Source organism: Taudactylus pleione, unplaced genomic scaffold (genome assembly GCF_031769625.1).
Source record: "Taudactylus pleione unplaced genomic scaffold, aTauple2 ptg000202l, whole genome shotgun sequence".
Classification (NCBI taxonomy): Eukaryota; Metazoa; Chordata; class Amphibia; order Anura; family Myobatrachidae; genus Taudactylus; species Taudactylus pleione.
In genome coordinates, this window is record NW_028284604.1 from 8,014,648 (window position 1) to 8,038,759 (window position 24,112).

Here is a 24,112-nt window from a genome sequence, read left to right on the forward strand (position 1 = left end):
CACCCCTACTCTTTCCTGTCTATTGTAATTGGCTCCCTCCTGTCCCTGCCTAAGACCCCGCCCCCCTCACATGAGAGTCTTCTCCAGTCTATCCTGTCTCTGTATGCTTTTCCTGTGCCCTGGAGCTTCACAGACAGGGACCAGACAGATCCTTCCTCTGGAAAGGCAAGTGACAATGGTGGTGTGAAAATATTTTAACATTATCTAGGGGGCGTGGTATACTTATGCAATGGGGAAGCAGGGGTGTATTTGTTTTTTTTTCTTGGGGGTGGGGGAGTTTATTACTGTGCGATGCTCTCTGCATTATTTGGTGGTCACTGCGATGTTCCCTGCATAATATGGAGATCACTGCAATGTTCACTTTATTATATGGTGGTCACGGAGAGGCTCTCTGTATTATATTGCACCGACTGCTATGTTCTCTGTATTATATGGTGGTCACTGCAATTGCTCTCTGCATTATATGGTTGTCACTGCTGTGTTCCCTGCATCAAATGGTGGTCATTGCGATGTTTCCTGCATTATATGGTGGTCACTGTGACGCTCCCTGCATTATATGGTGGTCATTGCGATGTTCTCTCTATTATATAGCAGTCACGGTTATGCTTTTTGTATTATATTGCGCTATGGTTTATATATTACATGGCTGTCACTGCAATGTTCTCCCTATTATATGGTACGACAATGCTGTGTTATAAGTCGGTCACTGTGATGCTTAAAAGAAATGACCGGTACCGTATGCTGCACAGTGGTCTGACACTGACTGGGGGATAGAGGTGTTACTGCACTGTCACTGATACAGTGTAAAGCATCAGACCCTCACACATGTACTGTCACACTGAGCCCCACAACTGGTGCCTGGACACTCAGCTTTTCCCCACGCTCAGTCTGCAGGTTACTCCAGCTGCGACATTCAGCAATATGGAGGCATCAAAATTAAATTATATCTTGCCCCCCCATCATAAAAACGTTGTGGCGCCCCTTTCAAAGACGACTAAAGACACAACATATTTCCACATATGAAGTATTTATTCTGAATATAAGAACATTTGTAAAATAAACGTATTATAAATTGCTCTGTATAAATAAATGAAGTTTATTTTTTTACATTTTTTGTATCAAATTAACATACAATGACCTTTTGACACAAGAACGAATATTTGGGGAAGGCATTGGAAAATGTTGGCGGGTTTCAGTCTGCAGAGTAGACAATACAGTTTATGAAACCTATAGTCGCTGGCTGATTACAGTCTGACATTGGTTGGCATGAAAATTCAGTAGAAAAATAGCACATTATGGAAGTGATTTGAAAAGCATAAATCCATGCAGAACCCCGAAATACACAATCAATTCACTACTCGGGTGAAAGAAACAAATCAGCTGAGGCAACAGTGAAAAGCCCTTTACTATTATAATATGCTCTTAGTTCATGTACAGTATTTTTGCTGTGGGAGCAGCACCAGTTACAAAGTAATTCAGGTTAAATAACAATCAAAATCTGGCAACTTTATGTTTGCAAATCTTTGATTTAATTCTATAAAACATTTTGTACATGTGTCCAAAAAGTAAAAAAAAAAAAATGCCTAGAAACATTTTGAACATTAGGTACAAGCATTTGTCTAGAATGTGGCAGTTCCACATTAATACATCAATCTCAGTGCGTTCTTAGTACAAGTAATTTATGGCAAACTGGACAATTATCTGCTCGAACCATAGTGTAATGTGATCATTATTTTGACTGTGTTAATACAAATGAACAAAGGTCCTTATCTGCTTGTGGCATGTTCATATATAGGAGTATGCACCATAGACATATATTTGCTGCTATTAGAACCGGCTACATCAATTCATTTGGAATCCCAAGAGAATAATTACATGTTTAGGTATATATCTGAGACTGCACTGTGTTAAAGTATTGCATAATTTGTATACTTCTTATATAAAATAATTTTATTAATCACAGTATGTTACTGAAGGTAGTGCTATTTGTTTAAAAGAAACAAAATGCTTCATATTTACCTGTAATCAAATTTGTTACTGGCACATTGCAATATTGTTTAATAAGGTCTTGTCAAGAAGGCATAGAGCTGTAAATGTTAAAAATAAAATTACAGGTTGAGTCTCCCATATCCAAAATGCTTGGGACCAGGGATATTTTGGAAATCGGAATATTCCATATTTTGGAATATATACATACCATAATGAGATATCTTGAGAATGGGACCAAATCTAAACACAATGTATTTGTTTCATATACACACCTTATACACACAGACTGAAGGCAATTTTATACAATATTTTTAATAATTTTGTGCATAAAAAAGAGTTTGTGTACATACATTAAATTAATTTGTGTTTCATATACACCTTGTACACAGAGCCTGAAGGTTATTTTATACTGTATTTTAATAACTTTGTTCTTTAAACAAAGTTTGTGTACATTGAACCATCAGAAAGCAAAGGTTTCACTTTCTCAATCATGCTAAAAATATTCCGTATTTCAGAATATTTGGATATGGGAGACTCAACCTGTATTATAGAGATGATGTTTATTACTAAGTCAATAGAGAGCTAATGATCTAGTTTCAGGTTTTATTAAAATGTATTTAAAAAAAAAAATTAAATTGTAAACACAGGCCAGTTACATCCCATTTTGCAGAAGTATAGGATCAGCAAATGTGTGTGTGTGTGTGTGTGTGTGTGTGTGTGTGTGTGTGTGTGTTTTTGACATAATAGAAATTAAAGGATAGTAAGGGGTATATAAAAACTTTGAATGGTGTTTTGAGTAGGAATTACCCTGTATTATATAAAGTTTGTAACAGCAATTTATTTTAGTTTTTTTTTGTAATCATTGCTGTTATATATTTGTCAGAATTTATTAGGGGTGTTAAATTCTATACAATATTAATGTTAAAATTACTTACAAAAGTAAAAAAAAAAGTTAATACTGAAAGTTGTTTCTTTTAAGTGTACAGTAAACTTTTAAAATAATTTACATACATTTTTTTTACAATTGAAAAAAGTCTAAAGTAGATTATTATTTCAACTGTTTTCCAGCCAAAAAACAACTTGTACAATTGACATTTTGCTCCTTTTGTTATATACTACAAAAAAATACATTTATACCACTTTTTCTAAAAACACTTGATTTCTAAAGTATTGTTTTTGCCATTGTTTGCTTTGAATTGAAACTGTACCTTAATTCTAGATAAATTACTTGTCTCTTTAGCATATATTTTCATTTACATGATATAATAGTGTAATTTTCAAACAAAAAAAAATTACTTATAGCTAAAGTGACTTTCAGTTTTACTCCATTTTTACTATAGGCGCAGATTCAATTAGCCACAGGTTGAGTCACCTTCTAGTGGTGTAAGCAGAAATGAACTTTAATGCTGGTTTAGGGGTGCTCGTGGGACTGTAATTGAACAGCTCCAAGCACAGACCACGCAACTCAACCCATAGTTAAATGAATCGCCATTTGTTTTGTTTTTATAGACTAATGGCCAGTGCAGGACATGGTCTAATTAAATTACAATATTTCATAGCCTGATGAACAAAATAAAACTTTCACAAGCTTGTCAACCAAGCTAGGTCTAAATATAAGGTTGCACACATCATGGAGGTTATACAGAGAGAGCCTGAAACTGTTATTATTTCTGTTATATGAAAACTGTGTGCAGAGCAAAGTGAATATTTGAAATAAAAAATAAATGACTGCTTCTGCCTCCAGTTCCTATTTTTGAAATATAAAAGCACTTTTCAGTGAAATGTTCAATGCTGAACTACTGTAGGTGTATACTGAGCATGGGAAATGTACTTCTAAATATTGATTGATGTAAATGATTGTGAACCATACGTCCTATAGGAACAAATGAGGGGATTGCTACTTTATATATTTTAAAAGTACCTTTACCACTTTTTTGAGGTCAGTTTACCCCAAACTTCTACTTGACACCAGAATTTTAGATGTCTCCAACAGATTTATTAAACCTTTGTACCTGTTTGTACTGACTCAAGAAAGATTCTAGCAGGATGCACCGAACTGCCCCATACACGCTACAATTAGGATCTTTGTTTGATTTAGATCAAACTGGCCACAAATCTATTTTCTGAGCCTCTTTTTGAACTAGTAGATCTTTCAGAGTAAATGTTTGGTAGCTATCAGGATAGTCTTAACTTGTTGTACCTGGATAATATTAAAAATATAACAACTTCTGATTTTCATCCTAGGGAATGTGCCATAGGCAAGAGGTTGGAAATTTGATTACAGTTTACCTAATATGTGGTGATTAGGGGCTCTTTGGGTTAATGCAGAAGCTAAATAGTAGCCAGCAGACTGGTGCAGGATCACTTCTGTAATAGAAACAATTAAATGGGTATTTGTCCCCATACCTTTTAATTACTAAAGCTGCATACACACACAACGATTTTGTTACCAACGATTTTATGAACGATTTTCTGTCATATTATCTGTCAGATTTTTTTAAAGTGTAATAAACGATTTTTTGAACGATGGAAAATCGTTCAGTTGGTCAGTCAGAATGAACTACAAACGGGAACGCGCATGAACGATAATCGTTCATCGTTAGAACTCAAAAACTGAACGATTTTTTTCAACGATTGAACGATAACGACGTCGTAGTTAAATCGTTCAAAAAAATCGTGTGTATGCACCTTAACTGAATCCATATCTTTGCAACAAAGGCTCCATATCAGGCAGACTTTAACTAAGGTTTACAAACCACACCTGAGAAAAGGCCATTGTGTAATCACATTGTAATGTTAGGGACAGAACCACACATACTACTACGTATTTTCAAACAATAGTTGCACCGATAGACACGTTTTTAAATATATTCTTTTAATCTATTTACTAGGAGAGCTAAGATGGAAACTCTTACACCTAGTAGATCTCTGTTCTGCATGGCAGTCTGAGTGATCATGTGTATCGTGGGGGAGAAGTAATGTATCCACTAAGTAATGCATCCACTAAGCAATGCAATGTGTTCTATTGAACAAATAAATTGAGTGGCCAGAGATTGTTCCTGTGCCCTGACAAAATAAGGAGCATACATTTAAAGAACATGACCACCCAATGTCGAAAGACATTGGGCAGGCATTAATGGGTTAAACTGGCCACACGTGGACCTATCGTGATCAGTGGTCCAACTGGGTGATATAGGATTGTTCGATGTCAGACTTTGGACCTTTCCATATGGTCAGAAGAGGATGAGGCACATAGGTCCACAGCGGTAATCATCTGATAACACGGACTCATGTCTGAGAACGATCTGACAGATTTTGTTTAGGCTAGTATGAGGCATCAGGTCAGTTTTGGGGCACAATCAAGGTGATTTTCACCATATTTGTAACCAGCATAAAGCCTGCCATATCTATGGCATTAGTTAGCAATTTGTTTATAAAAGTAATTAGTTAGCCATTAAACTTATAATTTCTATCAATGTTTTCTATCAATATATTTCCCATGCATTTGATTTGAATGTATTCATCCATAGTGAGTATCTGCTGAAAATGCTTTCACAAACTGACTTATTGCCAGTTACCCAAGAATGTCTGGTAAATGGTGAAATAATACTGGGTTTGTCCTGATGCTAGAGTATTTATTTATCCTTTATGTTCCCAGTAAACTAGTGAGCTTGCTCTGTATTACATAGATTCCTGTTGGGGCATTTTCCCATAGTGTACAATAATAGTCCGTTTATTTGATGTGAACACTGAACCTGTCCTAGCTTGGAGTCATCGCCTGGGGACGGAATGTACAGCCTCTGCATTGATTGTGCAGATTACCAGAACAAGAGACAGGCAAATCATCATCTACAAAACTTTTACTAAACTAAAGACATAAGCAAATAACATTTAAAGTGCATCAGAGAAGTATTCTCTCTCAACTCCATGGTGGGCTGATGTAGCAGTATAAAAAGTAGAGCTGCCTGTTACTATATAGAACCACATAAACAGCTGCATTCACATTTCATCACAACTTCCAATCTGTCTGGTGCGACTTGCTGGAAGTAGATTATTATGATGGACATATGTAGGACACAGCACAATGAAAAACCTGAAATTAAAAGAATTCAAAACTGTGGTCCATAACAACCACCCACATGTCTGATGCTAGACATATTCACTCAGACCATATCCCCACATGGATGTATTGCCTCAGATTCCACAAAGAATCTAATAATGATAGAATAATGAACTACACAAGAAATTGATCATAAATGACAAACTTTCTGTAATCGGCACCACCACCCAATGTCATTGTGTTTATTCTCTCTGTCCCTATCATAGAGCAATGGTTGGCTGCACATGCTGTTTCAGGAGAATACAATTGTAAAGCAAGTGACTGACAAACACCTTGAGAAACACAATATCTTGTACATATTAAAAAGCAACATATAAAAAAAAATAGGCTATGAATATAGGTTGACAGCCCCCATACAAAGGAAAAAATCAAAGCACTTATAGTCACAGTGTACTAAGAAACACAGTCAGCCACTGTATTAGTTTATTTATGGTATTAAAGCTGTAGGGCATGGTTTTATCAAGCACCCATCTGGCTGAGCAGAGAAGGCGCTGTAATGTATTGGTGGTGAGGCTGGGAGAGTTGGCTCCCCAGTAATGCTGTGTTATTTTGCTTGCTGGTAATGATCTAAGGACAGCATCTCGCAGTGTCCACAGAAATACTATGAAAGTTCTCATTCTTAGACTGAAACAAAAGAAAGGTGCAAGTTTCCCGGGAGTGATTCTTTTCTTCCATCCGTCCCCCACTCAGCATTCTCGGCACAGCTTGGCCTCTCTGCTTGTGCAAGCGTGACATGGTTTTGGCACACACCAGTGTCTTACACATATAAGAGTTTTAGATACATCACAAGAAGGAAGTGTAAATTTTACTCGTCCCCGTGCCACATATTAGGCTACAATTTTGTGTTAGAAGGTGAAGTCTGTACTTGGAGAGTATATCCAGTCACACCCAGGAGCAGACTGCTGGATAGAAATGCAGACGAGAACACATCAGTCTGTATTGCAGGCTTGTAATGGCACAAACATTGGTTCACAGTGATGTCTCATTAGTATGAGGTCTTGAATTTTCCTCTTCTAGTAAAGCTATTCTCTGCTTCAGCATCCGCACTTGTGTCTCATGCCTCTCCACCATCGCCATCATCTGGGACTCCAGCTTCTTCAGCTTGTTCTGGTGTTTCTTCTTTGCTTTTTCATATGCGGCCACTAAGTTGCTGCTCCGGAAAAAGAAAACAAATTATTACAGAACCAAATGACTAATCATAAGGCTGCAGGTTGGAAGAAAAAAACACTCAAAACAGCAAAGCACAGGATGCCAGGTGCTCTCCTTACACTGTGCAGTGAATTTACTATGGGTAATACATTGTGCATCCATAAGCTTCTCTACAGGTGACAAGTTCTGTCCCCTTCAAAGTGCTAAACATGTCTATTTACTACAAGTGGCCGGAGCGAACATACTGGGCAGGGTATCAGGTAGATTGGTCGACACTAAGAGAAAAAAAAATAGACATTCAAAAGGTCAACACATTATGAACGTCAACTGTCCAAAGGTTAACTTGGTCATTAGGTTTACCGTCATTCTTCAGTCATGTATTTAGGTCGACAGGGTTAAATGGACGACAATTAACATGTCAACATGATTGTTAGAATTAGGGTTAGGCTAAAATAACAAAAAAAGTGTCAACATTTTAGTGTCGATGTGTTAAATGTAAAGTTTTTCAATGTGTCGACCATTTCACTCAGTTCACCTAAATACACATCCACATAATGATGGTCGACCTAATGACCATGTGGACCTTTTGACTGTCGACATTCAGAACCAGTCAACCTTCTAAATGTCGACCTTTTCCCTGTGGATCTTGCATACCATACCCGCTGGGTAGATGTATAAATATGCATGTCTATTATTTCAGATGGGTTGGGTACAGGATGCCAGCACTTGGGATCCCAGCAGTCAGAAACCCAACGCCGCCATCAAGACAGGGTAAGGATACCAACACCTGATTGTCAGTATCCTAACACTCCCCTCTCTGCTGCCTGACTCCCCCCCGCAACCTAAACCTAACCCTCCCCCTCCTTAGTGCCCATCCATAACTCTGCCCCTAGTGCCGAAACCTAACCCTCCCCCTAACCCCCAGTACTTGCCATCAGGATGCCGGTGTTCGGGATTCTGAAAGGTGTTGGGATTCTGTCACCGGCATCCCGACTGTTGGTATTATGAACGCATCCCTTTGAGATATATTACTTATACATATAGGCTCTCAGTAGCATTAAACCAATTTGGATGTGCATGTAGACTAGAATTCTCCCTTACCACCCATTACAAACAAGCATCTCCATTGCACAAGTGGACAGTATTACATAACTAGCATAGCTTGCATCGTTGCTCTGAGTACCAAGGAAGCTGACTTAACAGGTCAAAAAGTTACTTAGAGATGTCAGATACTGTAATGGATCGAAGAAGGTAGGAGCTTTAAAAGTATATTTAATCTTATTCACAGTGAGGTTCTCATTTAAAGATATGGCATTGGTGTAATTTCATAATCAGACACTGTAAACATAGAATGCTGAGCTTCTGCAGATGCCAGATACTATAAATACACTGACAGATGGATTACAATGGCATTAAAGTGGGAGAGGGCAATGGAAGGAAGCGCCAATAAGAAGAAGTGGCACTTAGTGATGTCATCCTTGGTAACACAGATATACAGACCTATTGGCTCTCTTTAAGTCATTGACAAACTCTGCAGACTGCTGATGTCGGATCTCACTGCTCTTTGTGAGTCTTTCTAAGGCATTCACCAGCTCATGTGCCCGAGATTTTAGCTTCTTTTCCCTGGGGGAAAAAGAAAAATAATATATTAGGCAATGCTCTGAAAACCCCTAAATCACACTGTTATAAAAGTGCAGATCCTCATTTTACCATTACTATGACAAAAATAGCATATGAACAATGAACAGTGGTGTCCTTGGCAATCACATTATCTATAAATAAGAGGACATGTTATATTATTCCTCCAGGAAGTGCTGGACGCTTGGCTGAACAGATAAAGCAGCAAGAACAACCTTAATGACGTTCCAGTTTCTTTGCCAAATTGTGGACTGTTTTTTTTTAATATAAAATCACTGCACTTTTCACATGCTTAAATGATGAGCCATAATAAAAATAAAAGGTGTTACTTATTTGTTTTGTCCAGCAGGTGTCATCATTCTTTAGTGACTTCCAAATTGTTAACTCCAGTACATCTCCTGTACATACTTGATGCAAGGAATAGGGATAGATGCATAACGACTGACCTAAAATGACTACAGTCAGCAGGTCAGAAACATATATTCTCTCTCATTCATCTTATGGGGCCAGTGGATACAATGGGGCAGGAGTTTGGGCACTGAATTTACACAAAAAATATAAATACAAACAAAATATAAAGCTCCATCGTCGCTCCATCGTCGTACCATCATTAACTGCTGGTATGCTTTAGGACCTTTTTCTCTGACTGCTTTATTTTATATGCTCTTCTTTTATACTGGAATCAGCGTCTCTAAGCCGACCATCACTTCCTTCTAACACAGCCACAGAGAGATTATATCACTTCTGCCGCAGGTAGTGGTTGGGACTCCTGTGCCTCCTATTACCATTGGCTGGGACTGCGGCATAAAAGTGGCTCTCAGCGCCTCTAGGAGTAAAGTCTGGTCTAAGTCGCAGTTTTGTCCCCTGCACAGGAGGAGTGGGTGCAGGGTGCCTGCTGCCAGGCTGGGGCTGGTGTCACGTGTGTGGGTCTTGGGGGGAGGTGTCATCCATTTGGCACTTCCTTCCTGGTCTGACTTCCCAGTTAGGGTTAGGCAGGCCCAAAATAACAGAAACATCAGCCATCTTAGGTAGCATCAGCTCCTTCTCCGCAGCAAGATGGTCATGTATATTGGGGTTCTGGGTTTTCTAAGGGCTCTTCCCTGTCCAGTGTCTTTTGCACTTCCACATCCATCTGGGTTGTACATCTGCAGCTGTGCTCTCGGAAGAAATGCCTCCTACCCAGTCTACTGCGAATGCTTGAGCGGCATGTGAGTTTGAGGACCTATGCCTCATTCGCCTTTGAGTGCAACAAGTTACTTTGTGGAGTATTCCTAGGCAAAGTCACTGGTCTAAGCTATTGCAGTGCTCACCTGGCTTGCCGCATGCCCTAGGTTAGCTAGGCAGGGATTCTCCCATGTAAGTATCTTCCATGGTAGTCATTGGCGCCATGAGAAGCAACACTTCTCTGACCATGGTCTTTTGGCTTCCATCTCAGCTGCAGTTGAAAAACCAGCTTGATCTCAAGGTCTGGCATTACCAATGATGGGTCTGCTTCAAGTGTCACCCTCCTTGGAGAGAATTAGGACTGCCGCCAACCACTCACGCAAGTGGCAGCTTCCAAGGGTTCCCCAAGCTCTGGAAGTATCTGACTTTTTGCCTAGAAAAAAGGTGAGGTGGTGGAAGGTTCTGACCCTGAGGTTTCATTATGTCCTGATTAGGATTCCAAAAAGAAGCTGGCAGTAAAATATCTAGCCACTGCACTACTCTATACCCATTGTATCCAGTGCCCCCTATAGGACTAGGAAAAAAGGAATTAACACAAGTATACAAATTCCATTAATTGTAATTCAAAGCTTTAAAAGGGTTTATAGCAAGAGTTCTATGAATGATGAACATGCAGAAAATGAAACAAAGGACCGCTGGCTGTGTTTAATAGAACCGAAGGCAAAGTAAAAAAAGAGTGAAGACGTAATTTATGGAGGTGGAGAAAAAAAAAAATAATAAAAATAGTGAATGTGTTTTAGAACTCCAAAGTAAGCATTATGGAATTCTTATATAAGTTTACTTTTGTTCCAGCTTTTATTTGTGCTGTAAATACTGCCATGTGTGACAGTAATAATATTTAATAACATGTCATTAAGCACATTAAATTAATGCCAGCCCATAAAAGTCCTTAGTGATCTTTATATCTATGAGATAAGGACCAATATGGCCGCCTTGAATCTTTATGTTGACTGGAGAAGAGTGCCATTGTTGAAAACCACTATTACTTTAAGCATGGCCTCAGCACATATAGCAGATGTTCTGAGAGCTCTAAATGCAGACTACTTATCTCATTAATTACAGAAATTTGTACCGTATGAGCAGCATGTGGGATAGTTCATCGCATTTAAGATGTTACTCATTGCAGGACAGCAGACTGGCAGCTGCTGAGACATGAAGCACTTCATGTAGGACAGATTTAGACTACGCATCATTGCAAAAATTCATCTGTATTCTCTCCATAACAACCATCCACTGAAGAGGCAAAAGGAAAGGCTGGGAGGGCGTCATCTGGCATGAGATCAAAATTGTCCTCACTAACTGAATGCATTATCTTTAATTTTTTGAACCTTTTACAATGGCCGCAGAACAGTAATACTGACACCACAACTGGGCAGGCAAATTTAAATGCCCACAGTTGTGATGTCTGGCCAGATATATCAAGCGGATAATTGGTACTGTGTATAGCTTACCAAATCGGCTGCTCGGTCGGTGGGTCACTTAAGTGTGTACCCAGCATTACTTAACTGCCACACTCCAGATGGGTCTGTCCAATGCTGCACTCACTTCACCCCTCCCACTCCGCCTATCTAAAACAAACTGATTGGGTGTCAAAGCTCCTCTTAAAGGATTCCCCACCTTGGTTTATTTTAAAAGCATTCGTAACAGCAATTTTATTTTATTTTTGTTTTTTAACTTGGTTGGTACTTCAAAAATAAACCGAAAAGAAAAGCAAGTGAGAAGTAGACAATAGGAGCACCTGAGCCTAGGTAAAATGACATATTCATATGACAAGTAGGGGAAGGCGGGGATAGTTGTTACAGAGGCAAGTTGTTGCGATGAATCTAAAACCATGTTAACTTCGCGCCGCGGCTCATGTGACTGGGAACAAGTTTGAACATGTTACTGTCAGTGTTCAGCGAAACAACGCTAACGCAGACGTGTTTATGTAATTGGTACCTAAACAAACTCGTTTTTCTTGTTCCAAAGTAGAGTTTTTCACCTAGATTTGAAGTGGTATCTTGGCTGGATTGTTAAAGGTAAGGGTTTATTATACATTTTGTTAGAATCACAGACCATTAGTGTATTTCTTAGGATTGCAATAATCATGAATTGAAGCACGGAAATCAAACTATGGCCATCTGGGTTATTTGACTACACTTGGGGCAAGTTGTTACACAATATCAGAGGCAAGTTGTCACTCACTGACACTCCCATTAAAGATCAGCTAGAACTATAGGCAAATATAAGAAATGAAAAAAAAATAAAAAGAATCAAAACCACAGAAACTTAAGAAATCTTTACTCTGGAATGAGGGCAAAAAATAAAGACTGGAATAGTCACTGCCAGGGGGAAATGCATAACAGAGCGGCTGTGGCGGCAGCAGGGGGGTAGGTGGCCTTTGGACAAACACCGGCAGGGGGGAGCAGTGGCGGCTGCGCAGAGGGGAAGGGGGGGAGCAATGACGGGGGACAGGCTCCGGCGGGGTAAGTGATGAGGGCCGGGAGGAAGGGAGACACGGAGCAAGGGCTGCGGGCTGGGAGGAGGGGAGACACGGAGCAGGGGCTGCAGGCCAGGGAGAGGGGAGCCATGGAGCAGGGGCTGCGGGCCGGGAGGAGGGGAGACACGGAGCAGGGGCTGCGGGCCAGGGAGAGGGGAGACATGGAGCAGGGGCAGCGGGACAGAAGGAGGGGAGTCATGGAGCAGGGGCTGCGGGCTGGGAGGAGGGGAGACACGGAGCAGGGGCTGCGGGCCAGGGAGAGGGGAGACATGGAGCAGGGGCAGCGGGACAGAAGGAGGGGAGTCATGGAGCAGGGGCTGCGGGCTGGGAGGAGGGGAGACACGGAGCAGGGGCTGCGGGCCAGGGAGAGGGGAGACACGGAGCAGGGGCTGCGGGACAGAAGGAGGGGAGCCATGGAGCAGGGGCTGCGGGCCAGGGAGAGGGGAGACATGGAGCAGGGGCTGCGGGTCGGAGGGAGGGGAGCCATGGAGCAGGGGCTGCGGGTCAAGGAGCACGGGCTGCGGGCTGGGGAGAGAGGAGAGGCCATAGATAAAGGAGAAATGTATCACAATTTCAGAAAAGTTGACTCAAACAAAGAGCATATTTTCGGAAGTGATACTTTGTTAGGGAGGCATTATGAATGCCTCCTAACGGTACTTTGAACTAGCAGTGAGTTCAAAACAAAAACATCACTAGTATAATTATGTAATAATGAATAGACCCCTTGGTATAGATTATTTTACCTGTAACAATTTGCTCCAACCCCGTAACAAGTTACCCCTGTTGGGAGAAGATTGCCATGAATATTTTCAACATGTTTTTCATTGTTAATAAGAATTATTGGATGTAACTTACACCCACTATAAACAAAAGAAAGAATACTGTTTTGTTTGTAAATTTTTTTGTTTGGTTGTAATTGAAGATTTTTTAGATATTTTAATCTCTGTATTTTTGTAACAACTAGCCCCGTCTTCCCCTAAGCCATGTTCCACGCTACACACAGTCATTGGAATGGAACATAGCCTGCAAGAACCAGGAAACAAAACACTGTAATTTTCAATTCATTGTGGAAGCAGAGCCTTCAGTGACACAGGAAAATATATAAAATTACATCTCCTTGAGATGGTAGGAATTGGTATCTCAGTCTCAAAACATAACAGCTAGAACCTCAGCTACATCTTTTGTCTGACTGTCAACATAACAACGGGAACAGATTGGGAGAAAATTAAAGCTGAACATCTGAAATAACATTTATAGAAAAATATTTGACCAGACCTACCAGTGTTCTACCATGTAGAAGGTAGATTGTTAAACGGTCACCTTCCAGAGCGGGTCAGCACCCTCTCATTCTAAAGCACCCAAAAGATTATGGAAATTTAGAATTCTACCTACCATCATTGAGAAACCATGGTTCACAATACAATAAAATAATGCTGGCCTATTAACAATCCCAAGTACCCTATACACAGCCTAAATGAGCACACCCAAATGGTCACAAGGTCCTTTTGTCAGTTGCTTCCTGCATGTCCATCAGACAGGAATCGCCTAACAGCTGGAGGGGTTCACAAATGAATCTGAAGGGTTAACTCAATGAGGGATCCTTCATTATCAGTCCGCCCTCCTCTTTATTAGTCCCTGGAAGCCACTGTCTTACACAGGTGACTGTTGGACTCAATGGCACCCACAGCACATGTGGCATACAGTGATAAGAGGAGGACACCTTCATACCTCATGTAGTCTGTTTTCATGGAAACCAATACCAGGGGATCTACTAATAAGTATCTTCCCTGGGGAAGGATAGCTTACAGTGGGAATTTTGGGGAGAATAATAAGGGGCAGGTGAGAGAGAGGATGTGGGACACTCAACTGGGGTGGTGAGTGTTGTCTCCTACAGGTCCAACAATGTGAGCAAGAAGAGAACTAAGGAATTGGTGACTCTCTGGCATTTGTTAAGATACATGTTCTGTTTTATTATTCTACTGTATTATATGTTACTTACTAACTTTATAATAAAGATACAGTTGTATTTTATCTGGTGTCTTGCCTGGGCGATCCTGAACCCAAAGAACACTCTAGGTTACCTAGCAAGCTCGGGCTGCCTACTCAGGTTCTTCCACTTTACTCTCTGCATTCCAACTCACTGTAGTCACTAATATCAAAATATTATGAGTTATTCTGATGGAACGGTGTCATTTTGGTATGTAACAGTCATACAAATCATTCAGTGTATAATGGCGTATTTAGCAAGTGTTAATGTTCCTTCTGCACTACTCCTGGAGTAAGGATAGTACATTACCCAACACGCTATGGATTGTCTCTTACAATAACGCACAGCAAGAATCAGGCCAGTGCTTATAGAAGAATCAGTAGGCTGGAACCTGGTGCAGGCAGTACAAAATGGAGGAAACAAGGAGATGTAAAAACCGCTACTGTGTTTATTTATACAATGATATGTTTGGATGGGATAATCTTACAGCAGCAGTACAACACATGATGTATACGTGAGGACACTAACATGCCTGCCCTTTCTGTGTACATATAACAGTAACACATTTCTCTCTATTGAATATGTAGCCAGAATGTTGTAGAATTTGGTAAATCCTAATGGCTTGAGGTAGACATCACAAAGCTGTGACATAATAGCTTACTGTAAATGTCTCAGTTTGCCTCTGCCAGCTTCTCACTGAGCGGCAGATGTTGTGATTTCACTGGAGACACTTTAGTTCTCAAATGCTCATTGCATTACCTCACACATGTAACAGACAGAACGGAGGTGGCATCATTCCGATTAGAGTTTCTCTCCTGTGTTCTGCAATTACTCAGCTGTCTGCAGTGGAGAATCGCTTCCCTACCGAACCACATTAAACAAGGCATCAGACAGCAAATGCAGGCAGCTCCTCTGGTCAGATGGGAAATGTGTTATGCTGGTAATATAGTGTGCACATTAGCTGCTCAGATTGCTTTAGTACATTGCTCCAAAACATAGGAGAATTATTAAATCATCAATGAGCAATATCAAACCATACAGACTATAGTTCTCAATCAGGCTGTGGGCATAGAAACATCTTTGCAGATTGGATATCTTGCCCCAACGTACAGGCAGCTCTACTCAAGTAATAGACTAACACTAGCTTGGAATGCTCTTTAATGGGCTCCATTAGATCAGCACATGCTGTCTTTTTAAACCCATTGCTTTCAGCATTGTCATAATAGAAATAAATATCCCAGAGTCACCCCAGTCTCTGTATTACTAAGGAACCTTTCTGAGGCTGTGTTTGCGCTCACCTTTTCAGTGCACTTGTGAGTTCTGCTGCTAGTTCACTGTCATTGTAAGCTCTCAGCTCAGACAAAGACAAGGCTGATCCCTCCACAGAATCCTATGGGACAATATACAAGATGTAGCTTCATTCACGGTTAAATTGCACTGCATGCATGATTACCACAACACATAGTAATGGGAAGATGTGTTTTCCGTCTATGAGACAATTATATCAAAATCAACACAAACACATCAAAAATATATTAACTGCTGTAAAATTATAAAGAGAAAGTGTCAGCAGGCTCAGAGCATATGTTTATAGTAAGCAGTTATACGGGCCATTAGGCATTACATCCACAGAACATCTAGTCTTAACAAATCTGCCGCTGCCTTGCTGTCCTGTCTCACTGAGCGGCCGGGTGACATTTGTGAGTTCTGAAGTTATTCACTCAACACACACTATATCAAAGCAGGTGTAGTCTGATACCACCCTTACCTCAGTGAGACAGATTAAGTGGGGTGGAGCCTGATACCATCCCTTCCCTCAGTGAGAGGGTGGGTTGCCCATGATACCATTGCTTACCTCAGAGAGAATGAGTGTGTGGGGGGTCTGATACCATCCCTTACCTCAGTGGGAGAGTAGGTTGCCCCTAATGCCATCCCTTACCTCAGGGAGAATGAGTGTGTTGGGCGTGATGCCATCCCTTACCTCAGAGAGAATTGAGTGTGTTGGGCGTGATGCCATCCCTTACCTCAGGGAGAATGAGTGTTTTGGGCCTGAGGCCTGATGCCATCCCTTACCACAGGGAGAATGAGTGTGTTGGGCCTGATGCCATCCCTTACCACAGTGAGAGAGTGGGTTGCCCCTAATGCCATCCCTTACCTCGGGGAGAATGAGTTTGTGGGGGGCCTGAGACCATCCCTTACCTCAGTGGGTGAGTAGGTTTCCCCTAATGCCATTCATTACCTCAGGGAGAATGTGTGTGTTGGGCTTGATACCATCCCTTACCACAGCGAGAGTGGGTTGGGGCGTGATGCATCACCTTACTCAGCATAGACAGATTGACGCACCCACCTCTACATATAATTGTGCAGATTGTTTAGCATGTTACAGTGTATAGTAATCTGAATATGTATGCTTTTTATGAACTAGATTGGAGTTTTTTTTATATACATCACATTAGCGCAAAACCCATTCATTTTCCAGAGATTGATAAAAATGTCAATATCTCTTTTTCCCCTCTGGAGGGAAAATCAATTCCATACCAATTGTAAAAATTCTCTAAACCTCAACAGATACTACAGTCATCATTAAACCATTTAATGCGAATGATGAACAATGAGGTCAAGCAGAACAGGGGTCATCCACGTTACCTGGAGAGTTCATTTGAGGGCCCTCGTCCAGACACTGTGCGGGTCATCGGCATCCAACTATCCGGCAGACTAGCTGCTATAGGACTGTCATTCATCCCTCTCAGGTACGAATACCTTCCTGTGTGTACTTATTCTTTATAGTATTAAAGTGCGTTTAATTGGATTATCTGCACTATGAGCCTTTTTTCTTATACTTAAGGAGGTCATTAGTCACATGGCACAGCGAGTAATATGATTACAAAGAAACCTTTACAAGTCTTCAAAAAGCTACCTACTAAAGCACCATGGGAGACAACCAGAAGCCTGTCAGCTGTAATTCACCCCAAAGAAAGGACTGTGAAGGACTCTTTACTTGTTGGTGGTAAATGTGAAACAGGTGGAATCTTTATTGTATTTAGAAGTGTGTGTGCTGAACAAACGTAAAGCCGAGCACATGGTCATTTTCTCTTTTAGCGCATAGAGAATTAGGTGGTTCTCTTATTTCCATTGGTAGCTGCTTGTATTGATTTGCGTCTTGAAAACCTATCCCACTCCTATTTACTGATGTATTCATAATAACCATTCTTTGTATTTTGTTTGCATGGAGACTAATAACAGCACCTGTACTTTCCAGCGTGTATTCCATGAATAGGAAAAACAACCTGGTGGTTATGTGACCTAAAAGAAACACAGCTAATAGGAATTCTCACCTTTCCCGCTTTGTCCTTGCTGCTGCTACTGGTTGAGCTCAGTGACCTCATTCTCTGCTCTTTTTGCTCTTCCACTTCAGACTTGAGGTGCTCAATGTGTACCAGGTAAGCCTGTTCCTGGGCGTCCCGCGTGCTCAGCTTCAGCTCTATAGCCTTCTTCTCCTTCTCCAGCAGGTATAACTGCGCCTTGAGCTCAGCCATTTCCTCCTGCCAGTACAAGACAAACACAAGGTCAGCTCATAGATGACAGCAATAAGTGAGTAGTGAGGGAATCGGTACAAATCCCGACGCTGGAAGACCGGCAGTGAAGATCCGGACAGGTAGTATTCTAAGTATTCACTAACCTTACCCCCCTCCCCCTCCCTTAGGGGTGCCTAACCCTAACCCCCCCTTCCTCACAGCCTAAACCTATGTCTCCCTGGGGTGGGGGTGCCTAACCATAACCACCCCCCGGGGGGGGCCTAACCCCACCTTCCCCTAGTCCAACTATAAGTCTCCCCCCGGAGCCCCTAACCTAACCCTCCCCCCGACTTACCTTCAATTGGTATGCCGGGAGTCGGGCTCCCGGCGTGGGTAAAGTGACTGGCGTCAGGATTTCGACGCCTGTCATTAGACCCCTGCCAGGATTAGACAGTCGGGAAGCCAGCGGTCGTCATTTCGACCGTCGGCTTCCAGACTGCATACTGTGAGTACCTCCGCTCATTCATTATACTAAGGAAATAGCTTTCCATTCTATCTCATTGGTACAGTCATACTGAAAGAGAATAGTTGGTTAAATCAGCAGAACCCAGGATGCGCTGGAGACTGAGCCTGCAGCATGTTCTGTCCAGCAGGACAGGGACAACTACATGGCAGCTTCTCATCTTTTGCCCATTATCATTGTAGACAACAAAGTTAAACAAAATACAAACACTAATTATTGATGGCTGAGAAGTGAACGTAATTAGAGCAGTGTATCGACAATATTCCCACACTAAGTGACTTTCTATAACTAGAAGGATATAATTGGAGCACTTCTATATATTGTGCATGTTTAGAGGAGTCTCTGGCTGGCACAAGTGACAATACTGTGCCCTAGTCTTTGTTGGACTGCACTGAAAGACCAGTTACCTTGATGTGGGATCACTGTGAGGCCGGCTGGTCACCACTGATAAGGTGAGTGCAGGAGGCAGAACTTGTAGTGTGATAATTGATAATGGATTTCTAGTTATCAGGGTAGCTAAATACATACCTGAAGAAAGGACAGCCCTGTGGGCTTTACAAACCCTCTCTCTTTAGCATCACATCATTCAGAGAATCCATATCAGATTCTGTAGCCCAGAGGTGAAAAACACTTAATGCAATTTCTTAAAAGCAGTTTTATGCACCTTTATTCATTTTTCTTCCATCCGTCTGCCTAGTGAGTGAGCCTCCCCCATCGCTGAAGAGATCCTATTTGTCAGTGTGCCAAATGCTTTTATTACACATTTACTTTCATCAGTGAATTCCTGCAGCAGAGTCTCCAGGGAGCAGGGAGAGAGATTACAGCCTGTACCTTAGCTTTTGTCATGGTGTCGCTCACAAGATATATATTTTTTTGTCAGATCTCCAATGTAAAGTAATGACACATTTAGCCTACCTGCTAGAGGCAGCTATGTCTAGAAATCACAGCACATGGCTATTTGTGGCAAAGATGTGAGAAAAACAGCCACATACTACCAGCTCTCCATTCACAAGGCACCTAATTGGCAGCTATAGTCTCACAATAGACAACTACACATTTCCAAGACTACTGTTTGCAGCTGGAATTGACTGCAACAGCTGCAACCAGCCTGGCCGTACAACAGGAGAACTCTGCAGCACTGTTCTGAATTAAATGCGATCCTGAGAAGACGAAGCGTGGACATATATTAAATGCTATTGAATAAACATCACTTACAAGATGTGCCTAAAACCAAGGATCTATTAGAGGCAGGAGGCTTGCTAAAACAAACAGGATAAACAGCTACGATTAGGCGATATCACATCTGCTGTAAATTTTCATTTGAGATTAAGGGGCAAGGAGGAAAGGCGCTCTTCCGACATGCATGGCGTTTATTACTACCAGCGTATAAAATATGTTGTAGGGCTGGCACAGACAGCAATAGCCCACACACTATTATTTGGCGTAACATTAATAACCTGCCTTCCCACTGCAGATTTACAGAGTAAAGCCTTTCAGCAGATGGTGACATTTCACTAACAAATTAGAAGGGGACAACATACTACTTAATAACAGCAACCAAAAACTAAACCAAAATAACTTCTTGGTGATACATTAAGCACTGTAATGGAGAGCTAATCAAGGTTACAGCTTAATTTATCCTAACTGCTTGATTATTCTTCCATTCACGTGCAAGTGATTTATGGGGTGTATTCCATTTATATGAGGCAGACAATAAGTTTGGTTGCAGAGCTCAGTTAAGATAACCAGCAGAATAGATGTAACTTGTTGTATATTGGTTCTGAACGGTTTCCATTTAGAAAACCATTTCCAAAACCACATATGATAGGTAGAACGTCATAGGTCAATAGCAAACTTATCAAACAGCAGCATCAGAAAAATCACATCATTTAATGCATAAACGTTTATTAGATTCTATATGCCCTTTAAAAAAGTACTTCGTTTATTCTAAATTCACACACAAACATAATTTTGAAAACCATTTCCAACCACCACTTGTGTTAGGTAAAACTAGGGCCGTATTAAGGGGTGGGGTGACATAGAGGAGACCCCACACAAGGTAAGTGTGACCCTGCCGAGAACAAGTGTCCAGCGGCACCTGTCCTCGGATGGGGGCTCAGCTGCTGCGGCTCTGTTTTTCTGAATGCAGCAGCACAGTCAGCGCTGCTGCATACAGCGCTGTGTGGCTCCCGAGCCCCCTCATCAGTGCCACATGACATCACATCTGTGACGCTGATCACTGATGTGGGGCCTCAGGAGCCGCTGTGCGCTGGATGCAGCAGTGCTGACAGTGCCAGAGTCACAGGACTCGAGGTGAGTAATCGGGAAGGGGGGGGGGGGGGAATATGCACCATGAGGCTTGGTGGGGGAAGGTGGCTCCCTGTGGCTTGGAGGGGGCCCCCACAACTTAGTTGTCCCAGGGCCCCCACAAGCCTTAATCCAGTCCTGGGTAGAACGCCATTGCGCAACAGCAAACTTAACAGCAGCATCATAAAAATCTCATCACTTATTGCATAAACATTTATTAGATTCTATATGGTCATTTAAAAGTACTTAATTCATTCTAAATTTGCACACAAATACCTAATATCATTCTTATGAAAAAAAGACTTTCCATAGCACAAGCGCTTTAATGGATACATGCCTCAATCTGTCCAGTTATATTTTTTTAAGTATTTTATTACATATAATTGTTATTACATACTACAGAAAAACAGCTTTTGGCTTTTCAGTGCAGAACCACAGAAATGAATTTAGATTTTTGAAGGCAATTCGCACTATAATTCAAATCAGTTAACAAAGAAAACCCACACAATCCTATACAGCCTCAGCAACACCCCTACTCATATAACAGCCATACAACCACACAATCCTATCCAGCCTCAGCAGCCTCCCTACTCATATAATAGTCACACAATCCTATCCAGCCTCAGCAGCCTCCCTACTCATATAACAGCCACACAATCCTATCCAGCCTCAGCAGCCTCCCTACTCGTATAATAGTCACACAATCCTATCCAGCCTCAGCAGCCTCCCTACTCACATAACAGCCACACAACCCTATCCAGCCTCAGCAGCCTCCCTACTCATAGAACAGTCACACAATCCTATCCAGCCTCAGCAGCCTCCCTACTCACATAGCCACACAATCCTATCCAGCCTCAGCAGCCTCCCTACTCACATAACAGCCACACAATCCTATCCAGCCTCAGCAGCCTCCCTACTCATATAACAGTCACACAATCCTATCCAGCCTCAGCAGCCTCCCTACTCATATAACAGTCACACAACCCTATTCAGCCTCAGCAGCCTCCCTACTCATATTACAGTCACACAATCCTATGCAGCCTCAGCAGCACTCCCTACTCATATAACAGTCACACAACCCTATTCAGCCTCAGCAGCCTCCCTACTCATATAACAGCCATACAACCACACAATCCTATCCAGCCTCAGCAGCCTCCCTACTCATATAACAACCACACAATCGTATCCAGTCTCAGCAGCCTCCCTACTCATATAACAGCTACACATTCCTATGCAGCCTCAGCAACCTCCCTACTCATATAACAGCCACACAATCCTATGCAGCCTTCCTACTCAAATAACAGTCACACAATCCTATCCAGGCTCAGCATCGTCCCTACTCATATAACAGTCACACAATCATATCCAGCCTCAGCAGCACTCCCTACTCATGTAACAGCTACACAACAAAATCCAGCCTCAGCAGCCTCCCTACTCATATAACAGCCACACAATCATATCCAGCCTCAGCAGTCTCTCTACTCATATTACAGTCACACAATCCTATGCAGCCTCAGCAGCACTCCCTACTCATGTAACAGCTACACAACAAAATCCAGCCTCAGCAGCCTCCCTACTCATATAACAGCCACACAATCCTATCCAGCCTCAGCAGCCTCCCTACTCATATAACAGTCACACAATCCTATCCAGCCTCAGCAGCCTCCCTACTCATATAACAGCCACACAATCCTATGCAGCCTTCCTACTCAAATAACAGTCACACAATCCTATCCAGGCTCAGCATCGTCCCTACTCATATTACAGTCACACAAACAAGGAAACCTACCTCCTTACCCCAAATACTAGGAGCCCACACAATCCTATCCAGCCTCAGCCGCCCTCCTACTCAAATAACAGTCACACAATCCTATACAGCCTCAGCAGCCTCTCTACTCATATAACAACCACACAATCGTATCCAGTCTCAGCAGCCTCCCTACTCATATAACAGCTACACATTCCTATGCAGCCTCAGCAACCTCCCTACTCATATAACAGCCACACAATCATATCCAGCCTCAGCAGCCTCCCTACTCATATTACAGTCACACGAACAAGGAAACCTACCTCCTTACCCCAAATACTAGGAGCCCACACAATCCTATCCAGCCTCAGCCGCCCTCCTACTCAAATAACAGTCACACAATCCTATACAGCCTCAGCAGCCTCTCTACTCATATAACAACCACACAATCGTATCCAGTCTCAGCAGCCTCCCTACTCATATAACAGCTACACATTCCTATGCAGCCTCAGCAACCTCCCTACTCATATAACAGCCACACAATCCTATGCAGCCTCAGCAGCCTCCCTACTCATATAACAGCCACACAATCATATCCAGCCTCAGCAGCCTCCCTACTCATATTACAGTCACACAATCCTATGCAGCCTCAGCAGCACTCCCTACTCATATAACAGTCACACAACCCTATTCAGCCTCAGCAGCCTCCCTACTCATATAACAGCCATACAACCACACAATCCTATCCAGCCTCAGCAGCCTCCCTACTCATGTAACAGCCACACAATCCTATACAGCCTTCCTACTCAAATAACAGTCACACAATCCTATCCAGGCTCAGCATCGTCCCTACTCATATAACAGCTACACATTCCTATGCAGCCTCACCAACCTCCCTACTCATATAACAGCCACACAATCCTATGCAGCCTTCCTACTCAAATAACAGTCACACAATCCTATCCAGGCTCAGCATCGTCCCTACTCATATTACAGTCACACAAAGAAGGAAACCTACCTCCTTACCCCAAATACTAGGAGCCCACACAATCCTATCCAGCCTCAGCCGCCCTCCTACTCAAATAACAGTCACACAATCCTATCCAGGCTCAGCATCGTCCCTACTCATATAACAGTCACACAATCATATCCAGCCTCAGCAGCCTCCCTACTCATATAACAACCACACAATCGTATGCAGCCTCAGCAGCCTCCCTACTCATATAACAGCCACACAATCCTATGCAGCCTCAGCAGCCTCCCTACTCATATAACAGCCACACAATCATATCCAGCCTCAGCAGCCTCCCTATTATATAACAGTCACACAATCCTATCCAGCCTCAGCAGCCTCCCTACTCATATAACAGCCATACAATCCTATGCAGCCTCAGCAGCCTCCCTACTCATGTAACAGCCACACAATCCTATACA

The 24,112-nt window shown here is 42.1% G+C and overlaps 1 protein-coding gene across 1 annotated transcript in view; it reads right to left on the reverse strand.

Moving 5' to 3' along the window:
* Window positions 1-2,985: 2,985 nt before the first annotated feature.
* MCC (MCC regulator of Wnt signaling pathway) overlaps window positions 2,986-24,112 on the reverse strand; it is a 367,976-nt gene continuing 346,849 nt past the window's right edge. Inside the window, exons 16-19 of the mRNA XM_088477689.1 lie at window positions 17,922-18,128; window positions 15,885-15,976; window positions 8,759-8,881; window positions 2,986-7,259 (exon numbers count right to left, since the gene is read on the reverse strand). Of these exons, the coding sequence (XP_088333815.1) occupies window positions 7,079-7,259; window positions 8,759-8,881; window positions 15,885-15,976; window positions 17,922-18,128 (603 nt within the window). The 3' untranslated portion in view covers window positions 2,986-7,078. The remainder of the gene's footprint in view (window positions 7,260-8,758; window positions 8,882-15,884; window positions 15,977-17,921; window positions 18,129-24,112) is intronic.